Below are 23,926 nucleotides of genomic sequence, written 5' to 3' on the forward strand. Positions count from 1 at the left end.
ACAAACTTATATAAAATTTACCTTTTTCCATATGTGCAGAATATTATAAGTATGTTCAAAAGGTACAGTCAGAAGACTTCAGAATGGTAAGAGGGCAGTTATAAAGGAAAAAACACTCAAGTACAAAACCCAGAGTAGGAAGCTGAATGCAGATGAGAATATACAAAAGACAACATCCAAATTCCTCACATCTGATGACCTTACTTGTTAGACACCACAATGAGCTTACAGCCCTTTATGCATCTTAAAAAGTAACACTTTGTTACCTATGTACAAACTTTTTAAAAGATTAATTATGAGACAAGCAAAAACTGATTGACTTAGTGGCACTAAAATCAATGAAACTTGTAGCGTTTTGTGTGCTTTCAGATATTTCTGTGTATAGGAGTTTTTAAGAGTCCCACAAAAGCTATTCTATAATCATTTTGAGTATAGAGGAGAAAAAGTTCCAAGCTAGAAAATAAAAAAAGTCAAAATCTCAAAGTGCCTGAATAATCCATGAATGTGTAAGTGACACTCATACATTCCCTTAAACACTTATCAAGTACTATGTAAGGTAACTGCAATGCTATCCTGAAACCAATCACATTTACAAAGATATGGTAATTCCCGTTCTAACTCTAGAATTAAAAGCACTTAGTCCACACAATGTGCGTTTCAGCAAGGTTGACATCCACTGGGCTGACCCTGACAGTGTCACCTTAAAGCTTTATCAAAGACCTGAACTGTAAAGGTTCAGGATGGACACCCCCACAGAGGGGCCATTCATCCCCCTTTCTTGCAGAGAGTGATGGGTATACTCGAGCTGTCCTGTATTCTTGAGCTGTCCTAAGGTCACCTCAGCCTGGACACTTTAGCAAGTCTCCTTGCCAAAAAAAAACCAAAAAAAAAAAAACCCAAAAATCTCCACAATCTGTCTGGGACTTGCTGGGTTAAACAAACAGGTTCCACTAACACACATGCCACACCTTCAAGAGGGGTGCACAGACACAGCTTTCCCCAAACTCACTGGACCTTGCCGGGGAATACCGGAACCACCACTGGATCCCAGGACACCCATTTCCTATGGAACATGGTTTGAGAAATGCCAATCTAAAATCACTTTTCTACAGTAGTGGTTCTCAAATGGTAGTGAGCATTGAAGCCCATGGAATGCATGTCAAAACAGAGATAGAATACCCAACTTCAGAGGTCTGGGGTGGAACTTCAGAGGTTTCTAAGAGACTCCAAGTGAAGCTGATGGAGTGAGCTCCACATTGAGTGATATCCTTCTAGACAAGGACCCACGCAAGCCTCAGCTGCAGGAAGCCCACCTACGGTCTCAAGAAAGGCTGCATATGGCATTTGCTACAACCAATTAGTGGGAGTTTAACGCGCCCAGTGATGTCTGAGAGCCTCTGGCTGTGCCCCTACTCACCAGGCGACCGGGCACAGTGACCACCTTAAAAGAGGAATAAGAGCAGCCCTCTTTCAGGGGATCTGTGAGGCTTAATGGAAATATTTGCACATAAGCATGACCTGACAAAAGGCATCATACAAGGGTTGTTAATGAGAAGAATGTGTCAGTCACAGCAGGAAAATCCCAGATGAGTTTTCCATCTTCTGTCACTGCTGAGCCTTTACAAAAGCACATTCTCGTAGCTAACGAAAAGGGGCTAAAAATCCAGAAAACTGCAGTGAGAGGAAAATATATGAGTGGATTACCTAATTAAAAATACGTAATTTTTAAAAAAAAATTCAACTCACAAAGTAGTTAATTATGCTGGCTCTGAGATAGTGTTTAAAAGTTACAGTATGTTGATCTTTGAACTCACTCACTTGTCCATTTTACGTTAATATTGGTTAAATTTTAATCTCAAGAGAATGAGAAAAAAATTTCCTCACCGAAATACATAGGAATTAGATCCAATCTTTTAGCTGAGACAGTTGCAATCTTATAAGCTACCACAGTGGGAAAATTTCAAAAGCGATTTTTAAAAAGGGCCTTTAATTTTGGTTCATAGAAACATCCACAGAATGAGAAAGGGAACACACACTCACACATTCACATATGTGCGTCTAGACGTTGACCAGTAACATCTTAGCCTGTGAATGTCATCTCGCAATTCAAAAATGAACCTGTAAAAATTCATACACATCCATGATGGGATTACAGTCAAGCAAACATCTTGTTGCCAAGTCCTTGTTTCCATCTGAATCCAAATGACTGATCGGAAAGGCAGACCTTTCCCTGACACGATTCACTTTATGTATGCTCTGGATGGCTCTGGAGACAAGACAGCATCTCTTGAATGGGCCTGCCTTCGTAGCAGATTTGGTACACTGCAGTGAACAACGGAAATCTGGTCAAGGAGATACGAGGAGAAGACAAGTTAAGCCATCTGGTCTACCTCATAGAACCAACCAGTTTTTCTCTCCCGCCTAACAGCCTGCAGACTAGCATGCTACTATTGGAAAACAAAGCAACCACCTTCATATCCCTTCATTATGTGGTCTGCAGAGAGTCTCTGCACGGTGGCTGTGAGAACTTGGCACCACCTAAACCATCCTCTGCCTCGTCGTTTGAAGTGTGCTATCTACACTCACATCCCAGGGTCATCTTTACAGGGTGATCTGTGGTCACTGACATCAAGAGTCATGGCTAAGGCTCCTGGCCATATCTGGAATGAATCCAAGTTTCTGTCACTATTTTAAAAGGTTGGAGAATAAATTTTAAATTGCAGGGAGGTACTGCTCTCGCTTCTCCGAAATGAAGCACCCAAGGGTGAAGATGAGGCAGCCCACACAGCCCCATAAATAACGCAGGCCTGGAACACGCCCGCGAGCATCTGCGTGGGGTCCCACAATTAGCAGAGTCCTGATCTCATGTTGGAAGCGGGATTTATTTTGCCTTTTCTTCTAAGATGTGAACACGAGTATAAATGAAAGCTTGAAGTGGATGAGGGCATGAAGGAGTGGGCTAGTAATCCACTGTAGAAAAAGATAACATTATCCTAGGGTACTGCTGGCTCAGCAAGTTTGTTTTTTTTTAATGGCAGAAATATCTAAATAATATCAATCAGGCTTTTAAAGGCATGCGCGCGCACACACACACACACACACACAGCTTAAAGTAAGCTTGAAAGACTCACAAGAATCTTGAAAACCATTCTGAAAATTATCTAGTTAAGCATCCTATAATGACAACATGATTTAAGAACAGTAAACAGGGCTTCTCTGGTAGCACAGTGGTTAAGAATCTGCCTGCCAATGCAGGGGACATGGGTTCGATCCCTGGTTTGGGAAGATCCCACATGCCGCGGAGCAACTGAGCCTGTGTGCCTCAACTAATGAGCCCATGCACTGCAACTACTGAAGCCCACATGCCTAGAGCCCGTGCTCTGCAACAAGAGAAGCCACTGCAATGAGAAGCCTGCACAATGCAATGAAGAGGAGCCCCTGCTCTCCGCAACTACAGAAAGCTCGTGCACAGTAACAAAGACCCAATGCAGCCAATAAATAAATACATGAAAAAAAACCCCAGTAAACAGTACTGACAGGTCATATATATATCTTTATGAGTCTGTCATTGTGAGTTTTTTAAGGTTCAGAATGTTCTGTTATTTTTTTAGAGTCAAGTAGACTTAAACCTAACTTCACAGCCTATTAACTCTGGGCAAGTTTCACAACCCCTGATCCCCGTTGCTCATCTGCAAAATGGGGCTGGATACTCAGGACTGTTGCAATAAGTGACTTACGTGTAAGGTGGACAGTACAACGCTTGACATATGGTGGGTGTGCAAATGTTGGTGTGGATGTGGAGAAAAGGGAACCCTAGTACACTGTTGGTGGGAATGTACATTGGTGGAGCCACTGTGGAAAACAGTATGGAGGTTTCTCAAAACACTAAAAATAGAACTACCATATGACCCAGCAATCCCACTCCTGGGCGTATATCTGAAAAAAACAAAAGCACTAATTTGAAAAGAAACATTCACCCCAATATTCACAGCAGCAGCATTTACAATTGCCAAGATATGGAAGCAACCTAAATGGTCACTGGCAGAAGAATGGATAAAGAAGATGTGGTATGTATAAACGATGGAACACTACTCAGCCATCACAAAGAATGAAATTTTGCCATTTGCAGCAACATGAATGGACTCGGAGGGCATTATGCTATGTGAAATAAGGCAGACAGAGAAAGACAAATACCGTGTGATATCACTTATATGTGTAATCTAAAAAGCACAAAAAACCAGTGAATATAACAAAAAAAGAGGCAGACTCACTGATACAGAGAACAAATTAGTGGTTACCAGTGGGGAGAGGGAAGCGGGGAGGAGGTATTACAGAAGTGGGAGAAAGGGAGGTACAAACTATTACGTGTAAAATAAGTCACGCGGATATATTTTACAACACAAGGAATATAGCCAATACTTTATCGATATAACTGTAAGTGGAGTATAACCTTTACCATTGCGCATCACAATATTGTACACCTGTAACACATAATATTGCACAGCAACTATACTTCCCAAAAAATAATTTTTTTTAAAAGTGAAAGGACAAAAGAAAAAATTTTATTAAAAAATGGGCATAGGACTTCCTAGGTGGCGCAGTGGTAAAGAATCTGCCTGTCAATGCAGGGGACACGGGTTCGAGCCCTGTCCTGGGAAGATTCCACATGCCATGGAGCAACTAAGCCCGTACGCCACAACTATTGAGCCTATGCTCTAGAACCCATGAGCCACAACTACTGAGCCCATGTGCCGCAACTATTGAAACCCATGTGCGTAGAGCCCGTGCTCCACAACAAGAGAAGTCACTACAATGAGGAGCCTGCGCACCACAATGAAGAGTAGCCCCCGCTCGCAGCAACTAGAGAAAGCCCGTGTGCAGCAACAAAGACCCAACGCAGCCAATAAATAAATAAAATAAATAAATTAATTAATTAAAAAAAAATGGGCATAAACCAAATCCATCAACTATCCTACTTATGGATACTGAGGGCTTCGATGTAGAGGCCTCAAGTAGGAGCAGCGATGTGCAGTGTTATAAATGAGCCCCAGACCGCAAGGAGCTTACAACACTGTTATGGGCAGACTGCACCCCTCCCCCATATTCACCCGATGCCCCAGCCCCTTGGAATGACTATATTTGCAGACAGGGCACTGAAGGAGCTAATTAAGTGAAAAGCGTTCATTAAGATGGGCCCTGGGCCATCAACAAATGAATGGATAAAGATGTGGCATTAATATACAATGGAATATTACTCAGCCATAAAAAGGGATGAGATGGAGCTATATGTAATGAGGTGGATAGACCTAGAGTCTGTCATACAGAGTGAAGTAAGCCAGAAAGAGAAAGACAAATATTGTATGCTAACTCATATATACGGAAATGGTACTCATATATCTAAAAATGGTACTGATGAACTCAGTGACAAGATAAGAACAAGGACGCAGATGCAGAGAACGGACTAGAGAACTCAAGGTTTGGGGGGGGGTGGGAGGTGAAGGGGAAGCTGAGACGAAGTGCGAGAGTAGCATAGACATATATATACTATCAACTGTAAAATAGATAGCCAGTGGGAAGTTGCTGTATAACAAAGGGAGTTCAATTCGAGGATGGATGATGCCTTAGAGGACTGGGACGGGGAGGGTGGGGGGGAGTCGAGGGAGGGAGGGAATATGGGGATATGTGTATTAAAAACAGATGATTGAACTTGGTGTACCCCAAAAAAATAATTAAAAAAAAAAAAAAAAAAAAAGACGGGCCCTGGGACATCCCAGGCAGTCAGGTGGTTATGACTCCATCTCCCGGGACTTCCCTGGTGGTGCAGTGGTTAAGAATATGCCTGCCAATGCAGGGGACACGGGTTCGATCCCTGGTCCGGGAAGATTCCACCTGCCGCGGGGCGTGCACCACAACTACTGAGCCTACGCTCTAGAGCCCGTGAGCCACAACAAGAGAAGCCACTGCAATGAGAAGCCCGTGCACCAGAATGAGGAGTAGCCCCCGCTCACCACAGCTAGAGAAGGGCCATGTGCAGCAAGGAAGACCCAACACAGCCAAGAAATAAAAGATTCCGCCTTCCAATACAGGAGGGGCAAGTTCGATCCCTGGTAGGGGAACTAAGATCTCCCATGCCATGCAGTGCGGCCAAAAGGGAAAAAAAAAAAGGTTGGGCCCTAAACCAATATGGCTGATGTGTCCTCATTTGGAAAGGAGACTAGGGGATGTCCCCGGAGGAGGTCCAGTGGTTAAGAATCTGCCTCCCAATGCAGGAGGCATGGGTTCAGTCTCCGGTTGGGGAACTAAGATCTCACACGCTAGTGGGGTGCGGCCGAAAACTTGAAAAAAAAAAACCCCAAGAAAAACAAAAGGAGACTAGGACTCAGACGCATACGGAGGGGAGATCACGAGATGACGTGGGGAAAAAGGGCCTCAGAGAGGTCACCTCTGCTGACATCATCCACTTCTGGCCTCCAGGACTATGAGAAACAAATTTCCGTTGTGCGAGCCACTGTGTCTGTGGCATTAGTACAAACACCTGTACTCACACATGGTCATAAAGATACAGGCAAAGGACAATAAATAAAGCAAATTTCACAAAAGCAGAAAAACCCCAACAACTTTCATGTCTATTGAGAGAAGACAGGTTAATAAATAAGCTGAGGTTCTTCCACAGCATGGAATGTTCTGCAGCCATTAAAGGAGACCTCTAGGTGCAGACATGGAATGATCTTCAAAATATATCCTAGGGGGCTTCCCTGCAGACCCGTGGTTAAGGCTCTGCCCTTCCATTGCAGGGAGCGCGGGTTCAACGCCCAGCTGGGGAGCTAAGATCCCACACGCTGCATGGCACGGCAAAAAAAATGAATAAATAAAAAAATGAAATAAAATCCTGAAGTGAAGAAAAGAAAAGGGACAGAGCAGACCATGAAGTTCGTTACCCATCACACAAACAAAAGGACCATGTGGAAAGTTCACCGCACCGAATCCTGAGAAATTCACCTCCATCTGGGGTGGGGATCAGGACCCACTTTTCCCTGTGTGCCTTTTTGTATGATTTAAAATTTTTTTTCTGCCAAAAGCATGTGCCCCCCCTCCCATATTTGAAAAATAAAAGTAAAATTGAAAGCTTATGCAGTAAGCCCACAGCACGTTGGCAGCAATTGTGTCTAAACCAGGGGCTGGCAAACCATGGCCTGAGAAGCAAGTCTGGCCTGTGACCTGTTTTTGTGCCCCTTGTAAGCTAAGAATGATTTTTACATTTTTAAAGAGCTGTAAAAGGAAACAAAGATTGTATGGCAGGGACCTATATGTGGTTTACAAAGATGAAATCTTTGCTATGTGATTCTTTACAGAAAAAGTTTGCTGACTGCTGCTCTAAACACTAAGTTCAAAGCAGGGAAAGTGATTTGCATCTGGAGGATATGGAAGAGGTTCTCTGAGGACAGACCCAGGCTGCCTCGTGGGCAATGATGGTTGAGATGCTCATAAAGGGGGTATCCAGGCAGGCCGAGCTGCAGGAAAGGGGTCACAGGACACACTGTTAGAAGCAAAGTTGGTACTGGACTGAGATGCAAACCCAAGGCCTGTGGCCTTCATTCTCTAAGAGCAGGAGACCGCTATGTTAGAGGAGACCATGGCAGTTATCTGGTCTACCGTTTTGATTTTGTGGATAAAGGGCACAGAACAGCTAAAAACATGACCTGCCCAAGACCACACAGCTAGTGAGACATAAGATCACTGGCCTCCGGCTCAGTGCTCTTTCTACAGCTGGGAAAGGGGAAGGAAATGCAGGAAGACCAGGATGGTGATGGCCGGAATGGAAAAAAAGAGAAATCCAGGTAAGAGGTGGTGCGAAGGGACGATGGCAGGACTTGGCTCTATTTGTGCCACTGGGGGCCTGCACAGTGGGGGACGGACCCATGGAATCGACACTTAGCCTGGGAGAAGGGCAGGAGCCCCTCAATCCAGCAGGGACCTCACTAAGCACAGGCATGGCCTGGTCAATTTCTAGTCAAAATGGGAACACTGCAGAGAGGCGGGTTTCTCCTGCTTGGTTACACTTGCTTTTAAACAGGCAGGTACTAATCCCAGAACACTTGTTCCAGTCTATATCCTCCTGTAGTTAGACAACACACATAGACTCATACCAGCCAACGTGCCGACTCATAGAATCCTACCAAAGGACAGGACCCTATCCTGTCTGTGTGCTACCTTGGGATCCTAGGACTCTTGGTTGCACACAGATGCCACTTTAAAACTGATTGGGAGGCTTCCTAGGTGGCGCAGTGGTTAAGAATCTGCCTGACAATGCAGAGGTCACGGGTTCGATCCCAGCTCCAGGAAGATCCCACATGCCACGGAGCAACGAAGCCCGTGTGCCAAAAACAAAACAAAACAAAAAAAAACTGATTGGGAGAGACTCGCCATCATCAAACACCCAAGTATTTTTTTTTAAGACTTAAAAAGAAATTCCCAATAAAGACTTGACAGTCAGTAAAACAGCCCAATCACACACAGACCTATCAGTGTCTGCTGTTAAAATACATAAGGAAAACCATGCGTGTCACAGGTATTTTTCTTTGAACCATGATTTAAAGGTAGTTTTCCTCCTCTGAGGCTTGTTTATGACTCCCACCTCTGCCTGGCTGGCACTGAAAGCCATTTCAGAAAAATCAAGTGCAAATTAAGGAAGGAAGACAAATGCTCTGTCGCCCCTCATTTCTAACTTCCAATAGGGAACTGGACGGCTGAACAAGGGGGAGAGCTGGGTGCAGGTGGGGTCAAGATGCAGGTGTTTGGGACCAGCAGCGTCCGGACTGACCTGAAGAGGGCGAGGGAGCTGACGGCAGATCTGTGACCCACCTGCCAGTGCGGGGAAGTGCATGATGGGGACCAACTCCCCACCCTTCCAGGCACCCATCTCTCCAGGCTATTGCGGGAGAGTTAAGGACACCCAGGATGTGCCACACAAGCACTTAACTGGGTGGTGCGCTGGGATCCTGATTACAGAGACAGGCTCAGCACATCAACGAGAGGAAGGGCTGGGGCAGCTTCAGAGGCTGCGCAGCTTCCGTGGGGCTACAGGGCTTACTCCCTCCATCCGGCGGCACAGCAAGCTGACCAAGCCATCTCTAACACGGGACCAGCCTGGACAGGCAGCAGAGGATGGACGGGTGCATCCGCAGGGTGGGGAAACTGCAAGGCTGCTTATTGCACCGTAACACAGAACACCTCTGGTGCTGGAGTCCTGGGGGGACCTGTCCTTCCTTCTTTTCTGAATTGTTTGACATTTTATTAACAAGACAGTATCTTTTTTATTAGAAGAACGGAGTAAATTTTCTTTTTTAATTTAAAATGTATGACATGTAGCTCTTACCAAACACCCTGCAGGTCAAGCCAGAATCTCAAACTTCCTCTCTTGTACTACGCCCTACAGCACAGACGCCCCCATCCCTTGTTTCGTGTTTAGTGTAAATGCTCATTTTCAGGGTAGGCAGATGTTTCCTGCCATAGACCCTCACTCCACATGAAGGACGGAACTAATCCGTTAACTTTCTGTGCCTGCTTCTCAAATGCCTGTGCTCAAGTGCTGACCGGGCTAGTGGTTGGGGGGGGGGGGGGGGGCGGGGAAGTGGGGGGCCGGGGTCGGGGAGAGATGATGGCCATGTCTCTGGCCTTGTGGACAACAGGACACTTACTTTTCGAGCAGCCCCTTCTGTTTGAGGATGCGGTACACCTCGGCCGAAGTGTGAGGTCCTTGCAGCTTTTGCCCATTTAGCATCTCCTTCTCCAATTCTTCGATGGTCTCAAAAACAAAGGATGAGAACAATCTACTGCTGGGAATTCCCTGGTGGTCCAGCGGTTAGGACTCAGCGCTTTCACTGCTGAGGGCCCGGGTTCAATCCCTGGTCAGGGAACTAAGATCCTACAAGCCTCACGACATGGCCAAAACAAATCCACCAACCAACCAGCCAACCCCCCCAAAAAACCCATCTACTGTAAGGTCTAGGGCATCACTTATTTTAAGAGCAGAGTAGGGGAGGGGAGGGGAGGTGCAGGCCAAGGAAAGATAACGAGATAGGACACAGAGGTAAGGGCATCATTTATTTTACGAGCAGAGTCAGGGAGGGGAGGTGCAGGCCAAGGAAAGATAATGAGATACGAGGTAGAGGTCGTAGGACAGAAGCGCTTTTGAGCGAAGGCAGACGGGGGTGGGCAGGACTAGCCCAGCACACACAGCCTCCTCTCTCCCCAGCCCGGGGTCCCACGCCAGGGGCTACCTTTCCGGTCCTGGCGAAGGCCTCGGCCACCCTGCGGTTCCGGCCCCCGTAGCAGGTGGTGATCAGGTCAGCCACGCCGCAGCTCTCCAGGAAGGTGGCCGTGGACACGTGGCCCTTGCAGAAGATCCTGGCGAAGGCGATCATCTCCATGAGCCCCAGGCGGATGACGGCGGCTTTGGTGTTGTCGCCACAGTGTAGGCCGTCGCAGAACCCGGCTCCCACCGCCACGATGTTCTGCCAGGGAGACAAGAAGCCCGGGGACGCCGTCACATGGCTGCTGCGGGAAAGGATGCGGGGAAGGCGGGGAGGGACTGAGGCACGGCCACTGGCTCCCCCGGGTCCTGCTCGGCCCTGGGTCCTGTTCTGGTACCCGTGAGAGACAGAGAAGAGAGGAGGCTCCCATCGTCCTACTCGCGGGGCAAAGAGCCCAGACCTGGGGTCCGGAGGAGGCAGCTGGGGAAGGCATGGGCCAGAGAACAGGAATGGTGGGTAGTAGTCTCTGGTCAAATACTGTTTGGACAAACCACTTTTCTTTTTTTAAGCTCTTTATTCAAATACACTCTTGTACCAGCTTTTGAGGTACACCAAAGTGAATCGGCTGTATTTAGACATATATCCCCATATCCCCCTCCTCATGCGACTCCCTCCCACCCTCCCTGTCCTGGCCTTCTAAAGCATCACCCATCATCGAGTTGATTTCCCTTTGTTACACAACAACTTCCCACTAGCTATCTGTTTTACACTTGGTAGTGTATCTATGTCTATGCTACTCTCTCACTTCATCCCAGCTTCCCCTTCGTCCCCCACCCCCCACCCCAGCCCCGTGTCCTCAAGTCCATTCTCTGCATCTGCATCTCCACTCTTGCCTTGTCACTGGGTTCATCAGTACCATTTCTTCAGATTCCATATATATGAGTCAGCATACATTATTTGTTTTTCTCTTTCTGGCTTACTTCACTCTGTATGACAGTCTCTAGGTCTATCCAAACCACTTTTTCTTTTTTTTTTTAAGAAATCAAACGCTTTAGTCAACTATAGCTTTCACAGAAAAGTAGTCAAATCATAAGTGCACAGCTTGAAATATCACATGCTATCCCTTATATGAGGAATCTAAAAAGAAATGATACAAATGAACTTATTTACAAAACAGAAACAGACTCACAGCCTTCGAGAAGAACTTATGGTTACCAGAGGGGAAGGCTGAGGGGAAGGGATAGTCAGGGAGTTTGGGATCTGCATGTACACACTGCTGTATTTAAAATGGATAATCAACAAGGACCCACTGAATAGCACAGGGAACTCTGCTCAATGTTACGTGGCAGCCTGGAAGAGGGGGGGGAAGTTTGGGGGAGAATGGATACATGCATATGGATGGCTGAGTCCCTTTGCCGTGCACCTGAAACTATCACGGCATTGTTAACTGGCTATACTCCAATATGAAATTAAAAATTTAAAAAAAAGTAAGTGCACGGCTTGATGAATTTTCACAAACTGGACACACCCGTGTAACCAGCATCCTGATCAAGGAGAAGCTAACCTGTGCCCCGAAAAGCCCCGCCTCTGACCCGCTCCCGGTCACCCCTGTACCAAAGGTAACTGCTCTCCTGACGTCTAATGGCACAGATTTGCTTCCCCTGTCCTTAACTTCATATGAATAGAATCGTACAGGATGTAATCTTTCATGTCTATCTTGTGTCTCAATGTGACATCAGGTTTGTGAGATTCAGCTGCATTTTTAACACATAATGGATTTATTTGCATTGCTGTATTGTATTCCATTGTGCAAATATACTGCAATTTGTTTATCCGTTCTTCTGTTGATTGGCATTGGGTAGGTTCCGGTTTGGAGCCATTACCGTGACTCTGCTATGACACCTGGTACATACCTCTGGTGACTGCGAGCAGGCACTTCTGTTGGGAGCGTGCCTGATGATGAACACATATGAGCAGCTCAAGCTTCCACCTTTTGTTTCACTTAATAATCCCTAAACAAGCATTTCTGGAGCACTGCCTCCCCGGGTGGCTCTTGGCTGGACTCTAGGCAGGTCAGACACTAACACAGACCTGCCTTTTCAGAAGATGATAGCCTAGTTTGGGGGGTCAACAAATTAGGGCCAAGTGCCTGTTTTTGTAAGTCACGTTGTTCTGGAAACCAGGTACCCCATTCAGTTATATACTGTCTGTGGTTGCCTTTGTGCTGTTAACAGCAGACCTGAATAGTTGCGCAGAGACTATAAGGTCTGCAAAGCCCACATCTTCTATTGGGCTCTTCTGGAAAAAGTCCACCACCTTCAACTTAACAGGAAAATAAAACGTGTGCACAAATCACCGTGATGCTCAGCAGAAAGCAACATTCTGTAAGAGGTACCGAAGGTCAGCTTCCATTTCAACCCATGTGTAAGTAAGCGTGCACTGTGGGAAGCCTCGAGGGGCTTTGGAGGGGCTGAGGGTGCCCCGGGGGGGTGGGGCGGGGTGGCGAAGCTACGAAGATAGAATTAGACACAGGGTTTGTCCTCAAGGAGTTGACAATATAGTTGGGAAAAGACATAACAAAGCATATCAAGAGACAGAGGACTAGAGTGTGCTGAGAAGCTTCATTTCAAAGCAGGGAAGCCTGCACGGAGGAGGTGGCATCAGAGCTGGGTCTCAAATCCTGTGTCAAACCAGACAATCACACATGACAAGTAATGCCTGCGTGGAGGCTGGGGGAGGGGAGGGAGTTGTCTGGCACACAAGTCGAGCCCTCGGGCTCCTGGTCCTTTCCACATTACCAGCTCCCCCTCCAAGAGCACTCAATGCAGGAAAAGTGCAAGTATTTTGCCTTCGTCTAACCACACAAGCATTTTTACATAATACCTGATGACTATACATGGATTTGTGCCTTAAGAGATCTTAAAACATGAAGCCTGTTAGTAACAAATGGGAAATAAGCTAAAATAAGTGCATCTCTTCTTCCCTTCCTCCTCCCCCCTAATTTTTTTTAAATTAATGAAAGAACATTTTAAAAAACATTCAGTCCTAGAAAATCTGAGAGATGAGGTGAAAAACAGAACGAACCAGGTGGGAAAAATGCCTTCTCTGGTCGAGATGAGGTTTTTGATCGAATAGATCAAACAGCACAGATGTGGCCAGGCTCACCCTGCCAGGACGCTGGAGACACAAAGCCACCTTAGATGAAAAAGTTCCCGTGAGCCACCCAGAAGCTTCGGTGGGCTTCCAAGAGAGCAGAGCCCTCTCCGGCTCCCTGGGTGGCGGCAGCTGAAGACGGCTGAATGCGAGACCAGAAGGCAGGGCCCTAAAGGAACCTTCTCCTCCCCCCGCAATCACACCAGGCCTCACCCCGGTTCTGGCTATTCCCCTGCAAAGGTCAGACTCCACGCAGACCCCGGCTCCCGCAGCGTCAGGTGGAGCTGAGGAATCCAGCCTCCTGACCCGGGAGCACGTTTTCATAAGGTCCTGCCTCTGCCTGCACCTGTGAGCTTCTCCAGCCCGTCTTGCCACACAGGCGATGCGCACTCAGCAGCTCCCTGATCGCCACCACCAGCCCCAAGCACCCGCCGCCTTTGCACGAGGATGCGGGTGGGGGGAGGGCAACGCCTGGCAGGGAGCACGTGGCGTCTGGCAGCCTCGTGTGCAGAGGAGAGGGGAGAGGCAGAGCGAAGGAGCTGGAGACGTGCTGACCCGCAAACTGGGACCCGTCTGCGGCTCTGCCCTGAAGCTGCCGAGCTGGGATGGAATAGCCAGAGCTTTTAGATGCGGCGCTGTGCAGAGACCAGGAGCTGGGGAACACCAGGGCTGGGCCCAAACAGGCCCAGTCACCCCTCCTGGCAGAGCAGCCAGACGGAGGAAGCCACGCATGACACATCCAGAGCGCCTCCAGTGCTTAGTCTGCCTCGTCGCTGTGTGACCTTGGGATAATCATTCCACCTCTCTGAGCCACCTTGGCCTCGGTTATTAAATGCAAGGCTTGGACGAGGTCTCTCAAGGCCCTTCGGATGGTGACGTTCCTCCAGGGAGGCTGGCTCAGTGGTGGCCTGCTCTGGGACTGCAGACAGTGGGGCAGCCCTGGGGCAGCAGAGGGACCCCTAAGGACATGACGAGGAGCTGACTGCAGAGGCCCCGAGGCCAGCTGTTAGGGGAGCCCACCAAATGGTTTAATGAAATTACCATGCCAACGTGCCAAGGCCGAGGTTCCACACAGTTAGAGTGCCACAATGGCTCTCTGATGCCTCCTGGGCTGTATCTCTGTGTCCCCCCTCTTCCTCACAACACGACCCATTCTGGAGGTCACCTGGCAAGCCAGCCCCAGCCAATGTCTACAGACTGGATGGGAGGTAACAGGGACCTCCCCTCAGCAAGGGGCTCCTATACACGGAGGAGGAGAGAGGGATTATTTATGAAGTGCCCGCAGTGAGTCCGCCAGGCCACTCATCCAAATTCTCATGGCAACCCCGGCAAGTGTGTGCCTGTGTCCCCGGCTGGCTCAGAGGGTCAACGGCTTGCCAAGAACACCCCACTGGTGACGAATGCAGGTGGGACACACCCCCAGTGCCTGGCTCCCCGGGCCCCCTGTCTCCTGTCCCCTGCTGCTTCCACAGTGTGGCCTGGCCACTCCCACCCCTCTCCGGGTCCAAAAGACCCTCCTGAGACCCCTGCAATCAGATGTCAAAGAGAACTGCCTCTCAGGCCTGCGTGGAGGCTCAGGAGGTAAAAAGGGGAGGCCTGGGAGGAGAAAAGAGTTATGGGGAAAAATAATAAAAATAACAACAGTTAACCTTACTGAACTGTTTCTAAGTGCTTCATATATTACTAACTCATTTAATCTTCACAACATTCCTACAAGGCAGGTTCTATCACTGCGCACAGTGACAGGCGAGGAAACTCAGGCACCCGGCGTTAAGTAGCTTGCCCAAGGTCGCAGTCAGGACCAGTCAGGTGCTGGGTTTCGAACCCTGGCAGCCTGGCTCCCTAGTTCTCTCCAAGGAGCAGATCACACAAGGCTGCTACAGGCCCGTGAGTGGAGGGCACAGAGGGGCCAGCTCGGCAAGACAAGAACTTTCTAACAGGAAGAGCTGACCCCACCCAATGGAAAAGACCGAAGCAAACGAGTGAGCTCTCCGTCACTGGAAGCATCCAAGTGGGAGCTGTATGGATGAGCCCTGAGCTCCAAAGCACTGCTTCTGACCTTCTGTGTCATTGCACTCACAAAAAAAGGCAGAGGAGGGTGCCCGTGGCCCAGGCGCACACAGGTCAGGACCACTTCCCCACCAAGGGGAGCAGGGGGCACTGCAGAATCAACCCCTCCTTTCTAAGGGGACCCTGGGCCAGTTTAATCGCCTTATGATGGATCCTGAAATCCTCCCTCTCTCACCTACCACTTACTGTCAAAAGAAAAATAAACACACTGAGCCGATCAGATCGTGTTTGAATAGCACCCGAGCAGATGTCCTCTGAGATGGCTCAGCTGTGAAATTTATCACTATCCGCTATGCATTTAAATCTGCTTTAAACTATTCTGGAGCTAAAAATACCATGATTTTCAGAAGACAGGCGTCCCTAAGCCCCTGCCCATTTCCCGAGTGACAGCAGCACTCAGAGGCAATCCTCCTCCCTGAAGTGCTGTCTCTGCAGTTCTGAATTGGGGCGAGCTGGATGGGGCTCAGTTTCTTTCACTCCCACCCTCCCACAATAAGACTATAAAACTGGAGGAGCAGCCCATGCTACCCTCAGGTTATACAAACACTCTCACCGCCTAGGAAGAAAGGCCCCACTGAAACCCAAGTCAGTATTTTCTGTAAGTCCAACACACCACCTGACTCCTCCTGAGGCCACGTCCAAGTGCATCTGACCTAGAAGAAACCTGCAGCGTGTAGGCTAACTAGGGCCAAGGTACCACATATGGTTTGCAGGTCGGGCCCCATGTAAGGCCACCTGGCTGAGACGGGCCGAAGGAGGGGTCAAGGAGGCCCAAGATCAAGCCCACACTAAGCCCACCAGGTTGGGTGCCTTGATGAGAAGCTGCCTTAGCTAGAGCAGTGTTGTCCAGCAGAAGTTTCTGCAATGATGTAAATGTTTGGTATCTGCTCATCCAACCGAGTAGCCACTAGCCACTGAGACTCACTAAAGACTCATGTGGCGACTGAGTCTCTGAAATGGAGCAACTATGACTCAGAAATGGAATTCTGAATTTTTTTTTGTTTGAATTAATTTGCATGTAAATGCAAACAGCCACATGTGGCCCTGGCCAGAGACTGGCCACTAGGTTGTGGCCCACGGCACATTCATCACAGCCCTGCTGGGTGTGGAGGAAACCTACACACCCAGCAATCAGGGCTGGGAGGCTCACCGCAGCCAGCCCTACAAAGAACGTCGAGCATCTGTGGCACGGGTGATGGGTGTATCTCCCAGTCTCCTCTTCTTCCGGAGTCCTACGGTTCCTCATTTTCATGGGAGTATATGGCTACCCAGAAACGGGGGGAAATTTCCCAACCTCCCTTGCAGCAAGTATAGTCACACAATTAAGTACTAACTGCTCATGAGGATGAAGCCAAAGTGTTACACTGCGACTCCCAGAACCTGCTGTAAAAAAACAGCTGTCACATGCCCTTTGTCCTTTTTTCACCCTGCTGCCTAGAAGGTAGATGTGACGCTTGGAGCTCTGGTCACCATCTTAGAACACAAGTACAAGAGCCATACCTTGTGAAGTGGAAGGAGCCTGGGTCCCTGAGAATTCGGTGGAATGGAGCTGTCATATGGATTCAGGATTTTTACACAAGAAAGAAAGAAACGTCTACCTTGTTTGGCCACTATTATTTGGGGTCTCTGTTCATGAAACAATGCTGACAAAGCATTTATTAAAAATAACATAGGTTGAGTTGTACGCTTATGATTTCTGTACTTTTCTGTATGAAGTACCTCTTAAATTTTACACCAAAACAAAAATTCACCCCTAGTGAAAGAAGCCAGACACAGAAGAGTACACATTGCACAACTCCATCACAAAAATTCTACAGTGTACAAGAGCAGATCAGTGGCTGCTGGCTTGCAGGGAGGGGTGAACTATGAAAAGACATACGGAATTGTTTGGGGTGGTGGAAATATTCTGTATTGCGGTGATGAGTTTCAGAGTGTATATACACAACTGCTAAAACCCATTGTATTACATATTCAAATGGATGCAGGTTAATGGATACAAATTATGCTTAAATAAAGTTGATATTTAAAAAAGAATACTCCCCTAGTGATTAAGAGATTAATGTAGCTAAGAGGTGAAGGGCATTCTGAAGGCAGTAAGATGTACTGGTACAAAATGATTTTGCATAACTCCTCTGGATTTTCTTTTTCTTTTATCTTTGTAAGGAGCTGTTATCTTTCTTTTTTTCCTTTTTCTCTCTTTCTTTCTTTTTTTTTGATAAGCCAAATGCCCTCATGTTTTTGAGCACACAAAAAGTATACTCTAAAATTTTTTTTAGTGTGAGAAGATAACTAAAGCCTGTTAACGTCAAAAAAGTAAAACATACAGAAAAGAATGTATATATGTGTGTAAATGAATCACTTTGCTATACGGCAGAAATTAACACAACATTGTAAGTTCAATAAAATACATTTTTAAAAAAAGTAAAAATATAAACTGAACAGTAAGATCCAGTTTTTGTTTTAAAAAGAGGACCTACAAAAAAATTAAAAATAAATAAATAAATAAAAAGGGGACCTACACATATGTGTACTTGGTAAAAAGACTGAAAGAGGAGACAACAAACATTAACAGTGATTATCTCAGGGTGTAGGGATTATCTATCAGTCGTTTTCACTGTCTCCTTTACACCTCTCTGTTGTGTGAAACTATCTTTTATAATCAGGAAGAAAACAGAAACTGTTAATTGCGTAATCAAAGAAACACACGCCAATTTGCCCTGGCTGGGCAGGCAAGGGAGGGCTTCATTTCATTCAACCACCTGGACACCAGCCAGAAAAGTCAGGCCATCCAGAGTAACCAAAGAACACCGGTCTGAATCTTAAACCCACTTTCACATCCTGACCGTGCTAGTATTTCCTATGTTTGAGTCATTTACTCTTTGGCTCTCTATTTCCTTATCTGCCCGATGGGATGGTTAGACTCAAATACTGCCAAAGTGCCTGTTTCTCAGTTTTCAAAACTCCCAGCTCCGATGCAAGCCAGCAGGAATGATGGTAACTGATCCTGTTTTTTAAGGAAAGGCAGGAAAAGGATGGTAACTGGTCCTCAACCCCCATCTGCCTCCACCCCCCACAAACCACTCTACCATAGTAGCGGGAGGCTTCCTGCCAAAAGAAATGAACCGCCGTGCTCAGTTCACGCACAGGACCAGCATGTGGTCCCATCAGCAGAAGCTTCTCCACAGCCCTCAATCTAGAATCTTCCTTCTCCCCCTGCACCTTTGTTCTGTGCGGGTTCTTACAGCTTCCCCATCCACCTCCAAAAATAACCCAGTCACTTCAAGGCAGCTTTGGAGCACACGGGCCATGCTGAGCAATTAGGCCTTCGTGGTGCCTCTGCTGGCGAGTGGTCATTAGTTTAATGAAAGTCTATTAAAATCACATAAAAATCTCAACCAACAAAAATAAACAGTCCAGCCAAAGCCAGCATCTTAAATGTATAGCAGGCTGCGTGCAATGTGAGAATCCCCCATCAGCATTCGGAAAGATGGACTGCCTGGGAGCCCAAGGCTTTCGCTGGCTTCAGTTTTTAAAATTCTCTTTGTATGGAGACGTGACCACACATACACACATGATATTAAGTCTACAAAGTGGTTTTAAATTCTGACTCAGAAAAAAGATGTGCACTTTGGAGAAAGCATGGGAAGGCACTCTTTGGACTGGTCTCCCCTGCATTCTTTTGATCTTTGCAATTTTCACCTGACAAAGTGAGGTGAATGCCAGATTACTTAATTTCCTACCCTGTGCTCAAATTCCTGAAAAGTGGCTTCTGCTGCAAAAGAAATGACTCAAAAGTGACTCAAAAGGGTTATCCATTCACAAGGAAGTTCTTTCTTTTTCTTTTTCTTTTTTTCAGATGGCAGGTGAGGCAGCTCTGATTTCAAGGGGAGAAGTATGAGAAGTTGCAGCCCAGCTTCCTGCTGGCTATTCCTCACCGTCAGGATAGTGGGACCCTGACCACTTTTTTTTTTTTTAATAAATTTATTTATTTGTTTGTTTGTTTATTTTATTGGCTGTGTTGGGTCTTTTTTCGCTGTGCGTGGGCTTTCTTTAGTTGCAGTGAGCGGGGGATACTCTTCGTTGTGGTGCGTGGACCCCTCATTGCCGTGGCTTCTCTTGTCACGGAGCACAGGCTCTAGGCACGTGGGCTTCAGTAGTTGCAGCACATGGGCTCAACAGTTGTGACTCATGGGCTCTAAAGCGCAGGCTCAATAGTTGTGGTGCATGGGCTTAGATGCTCCTCGGCATGTGGGATCTTCCTGGAGCAGGGATCGAACCAGTGTCCCCTGCATTGGCAGGCGGATTCTAAACCACTGCGCCACCTAGGAAGCCCCCTGACCACTTTTAAGGCAGAGGGAAACAAGTCAGGAGCCCAAGTCCAACTGCAGAAACTTCCCTTGACCCTCCCAAACCACTGGCCAATTGAAGCTGCTTCTTTACTCTGATCTTCTCCCTTTACAAGCAAAGATAAAGCTGTTCTTAGAAAAACCTGTCAGCAGCAGATGGTTTTTTTCCTTTAAAAACACCAACCAGGGACTTCCCTGGTGGTGCAGTGGTTGAGAATCCACCTGCCAGTGCAGGGCACACAGGTTCCATCCCTGGTCTGGGAAGATCCCACATGCCACAGAGCAACTAAGCCCGTGTGCCACAACTACTGAGCCTGTGCTCTAGAACCCGAGAGCCACAACTTGAGCCTGTGTGCCACAACTACCGAAGCCCATGCGCGAGTGCCTAGAGCCCGTGCTCTGCAATAAGGAAAGCCACCGCAAAGAGAAGCCCATGCACCACAATGAAGAGTAGCCCGCACTCTCTGCAACTAGAGAAAGCCTGCACAGCAAAGAAGACTCAACACAGCCAATAAATAAATTAATTAATTTAAAAAAAAAACATAAAAAAAAAGAAAAAGAAAAACACCAACCAACTACACCATCAAACCAACAGAGTAGCATCACTCAGAGGGACCAATTTCCTCTTCCTGCTGAAGATAATAATTAGGAGAAATGTATAAATTAATAAATTAATAGAATACTTCACTCCCAGGTAAGACTCCACAGTCAAATTAGTCCCTGGCTTTCTAAATGTTAATGCTATCAATTACTCAAAGAACAAAACACCAGCCTTCTCCCAGATTTACAAATAAAAGCCAACCACAAGTGAGGGAGGAAATCTAACCACCCAGGGAAGGCTAGGGCAAAGCAGGAAGTGATGCACAAGGCTGCCAATTCACTATTCTCCCCAGAGGTACGTGCACAGAACACAGAGGCCATTCTTCAGGACTGGCTGCCAAGATGCTAAAAGTGGCCCTGCGTGACCCCCCCCTCCCGTGAACAGCAATAACAAGGCTGCTTCACCTTCAGAGCACCGCACAGCTCAACCGTGTCTGCGTCATCTACCACGGTAATTCGAAAATTTGGAGTCTGCAGAAGCTCTTTGAAGAGAAGGCCGTTCTCCATTATCTTGCTGCCTATTGAAAGGTTAGAGAAAAGGAAATTTTGTTAAACGACAGCCTCTCATCTTAATTTTCGCATCTAACACAGTTTTAAATGACTTTTTTCTTATTACAAAAGTAACATATTCCTGATAGGAAATTTCGAGCAGTCACAGGACTAGGAATAGAAAATTAAAATACTCCACAACCCCACATGATCATTAGCAATTTGGCATACATCTTTAACTTACTGAAATAGGAATATACATGGTTTTTCTCAAAATTGGGAACATAACGTATGTGGTTTCATAATCTGCTTTCCCCCATTTATGGCAGGAATACCCTTCAGTGACATCATACATTTCCTACATTATTTTAGATGGCTGCTTTGTATTTTACTACATGTACGAATTACATTTATCTAAGCATCTGTCTACTGTTTGATATCTAAAATGGTCACGACGTTTTGCTATCATGGACACTTGTAAGTTCCTTCCAGGGGAGGAAAGTACATCCCTTTCCACCAAGGTCAGGCCTGACCACAGGATGTTCCTGGACTCGCGGTGGGTGGGGCAGATTTCCCCACTCCTTGACCTTGGGCTCAGTCACGTGATTGGCTTTGGTCAATGTAACATTAACAGACCTGACACTGCAGAGGCTTGAAGCCCATTTGTACAGCAGTAGGGCTGGTTCCTTCGACCCTAGCCACCCCAGCCAAGATCCACCAGCCCCCTCAGTGGACCCACAGATGTGTTAGCTGTGCTTATTTTGAATGCCATTGAGAATCTGGGATTGTTTGTTACTTAGTATCACTATGGCGACAGAGAACTCATACAACATCAACAAACATGTTCACTGACTAAACTGCGGAGGATGGAAAAGCATTCAAAGGGTCCTTACTTTTGCTCCTGCTGTTCCCTTCCCTTGGGACCATCCCTGGAATGACTTGGAGGATCCGTACGTTTCACATGATTTTTTTTGTTTAGAGACTTCTGGTTCCAAACAAAAATAAAACTTTACACATACAGCCTGATGTGAGATCAGCTGTGGCTGGTGGGATGCGGGGTGGCGCTCAGCTCTCGGGAGGGTTCCGGAAATCAGGAGGATAAAATTAATCAGCCAAGACCTAGCTCCCATGTCATGATCTCCACACAGAGCCAGCCCAAAGCTCCCTGGAGACCACAGCACTTGGGCCCTTCCTGCTTCGAGGTTCTCAAGCCTGTTCCCAAGCCTGTCTGCACATTACAAGCATCTGGGGATCTTTAAAAACACCGACCATTAAATCACAAGCTCTGGGGTGGAGCAGGCATCCCTAACTTCTGAAGCTCCCGGGTGACTCCAAGGGGCAGACAGGTTTGCAAACCTCTGATTTAACCTCCTCTAGCCTCATGAGTAAAACACCATGACACACACAGGACTGTCGTGAGGTGAAATAGGAATCCAGGTGTGAAAACAGCCTATGAGTCACAATGAGCCTACAAAAGTCTATATAATAATAATAAGATAGCTGACACTTACATGCCTATGACTGATTTTCCCCATTGACAGACAGGAGGCCCAGAGAGGTTTACCAAGTTGCCCTAGGTCACACAGCGAGTAGGAGGCAGAGCCCAAATTCTAACTCAGGTACTCTGGCTCCAGAGCCCACACTCTGTCTCTATGCTGTGTTCCTCTCCGGGGTGGGAAAAGAGAAGATAAACAACAAAAGTCATAACCAGAACTACGGTTTTCCAACGTAGGAAAAAGGAGAAGATTGTCAACAATTAACATCACACCCAGGGGACTTCCCTGGTGGTCTAGCGGTTAAGCATCTGTGCTTCCAACACAGGGGGCTCAGGTTCAATCCCTAGTTGGAGAACTAAGATCATGCACGCCACGCTGAGTGGCAAAAAAAAAAACCTCAAAACAAAAAACCCACAAACAAAAAACAAACAAAAAACACATTTTCTATTCCACAGGCATTGCTATGATGTCATTTAGGTGAGCGTTCCTTTGCCCAATATTAGAAGTGTGTCTGCTTGAGCAAACTGTCCTCTTCCTTTTTCAAACAGTCCTCCAGACCAGTGGCACCGTTTCATCACCCGTATTGGGTAAATCAGCCCCAGCTCCACAGCACGGCTGTCTTTTTCCTCCACCCCTCACCACAGGCCACTGTCTGGTGCCTCCCACGAGGGAGGCTCAGGAGTGTCACAGACACCTCCCCTTCCCCCAGCCACTTTAATCCAGCCGTCAGCAGCTATGAGTAACCTGACACATGGCAGGGAGAGGACTGTTCTCCATTTGCCACTGATACAAGGTGGCGTCTGTCGGTGCCTCTGTGGCTGCAAATTACACACGGTATCCATTAGAGAGCTGAGCTTGATTTATAGCAATCTCACATTTTCTCAAATGCACCTTTTATTTTATTCTTTTCCATTATGGTTTATTACAGAGTATTGAATATAGTTCCCTGTGCTGTCTAGTAGAAACTTGTTGGTTATCTATTTTAAATACAGTACTTTGTATCTGCTGCTCCCAAACTCCTAATTTATCCCTCCTCCCACCCCCTGTTCCCTTTGGTAACAACTGCTCTCTATGTCTGTGAGTCTGTTTCTGTTTCATAGATAAGTTCATTTGTGTCGTATTTTAGACTCCACATATAAGTGACATCAAATGATATTTGTGTTTCTCTGTCTGACTTACTTCACTCAGTATGATCATCTCTAGGTCCATTCATGTTGCTGCAAAGGGCATCATCAAATGTACTTTTTAAATTTTTAAATCTTTTATTATTTTAAATCATGGATAAGAAAGCACTGACTGTATTATTATTACCAGTCATAAGCCTATTTGGTTCAATATGAACCAAAAGATAGGAAAATCCCCCTTCTCTACCTCTCCAAGTTTTGAAGATAATCAACCTATTTATTTATTTACTTTTAATTTTATATATATATATTTTGGCTGTGTGGCTCTTGGTTGCGGCACGTGGGATCTTCATTGAGGCATGCTGGATCTTCCGTTGCGGCACGTGGGCTTCTCT

At 46.8% G+C, this 23,926-nt stretch overlaps 1 protein-coding gene and 1 non-coding gene across 2 annotated transcripts in view; one reads left to right on the forward strand and one right to left on the reverse strand.

Annotated features, from left to right (window-relative positions):
* Positions 1-1,976: 1,976 nt before the first annotated feature.
* Positions 1,977-23,926, reverse strand: part of GPD1L (glycerol-3-phosphate dehydrogenase 1 like) — a 54,981-nt gene continuing 33,031 nt past the window's right edge. Inside the window, exons 6-9 of the mRNA XM_057706318.1 lie at positions 20,828-20,940; positions 10,281-10,514; positions 9,699-9,805; positions 1,977-2,342 (exon numbers count right to left, since the gene is read on the reverse strand). Of these exons, the coding sequence (XP_057562301.1) occupies positions 2,246-2,342; positions 9,699-9,805; positions 10,281-10,514; positions 20,828-20,940 (551 nt within the window). The 3' untranslated portion in view covers positions 1,977-2,245. The remainder of the gene's footprint in view (positions 2,343-9,698; positions 9,806-10,280; positions 10,515-20,827; positions 20,941-23,926) is intronic.
* On the forward strand, positions 9,845-9,917 carry TRNAE-UUC (transfer RNA glutamic acid (anticodon UUC)). The gene has a single exon. It is a non-coding gene; the product is annotated as a tRNA-Glu (tRNA).

The sequence above is a fragment of the Hippopotamus amphibius genome, chromosome 13 (genome assembly GCF_030028045.1).
Source record: "Hippopotamus amphibius kiboko isolate mHipAmp2 chromosome 13, mHipAmp2.hap2, whole genome shotgun sequence".
NCBI lineage: Eukaryota > Metazoa > Chordata > Mammalia > Artiodactyla > Hippopotamidae > Hippopotamus > Hippopotamus amphibius.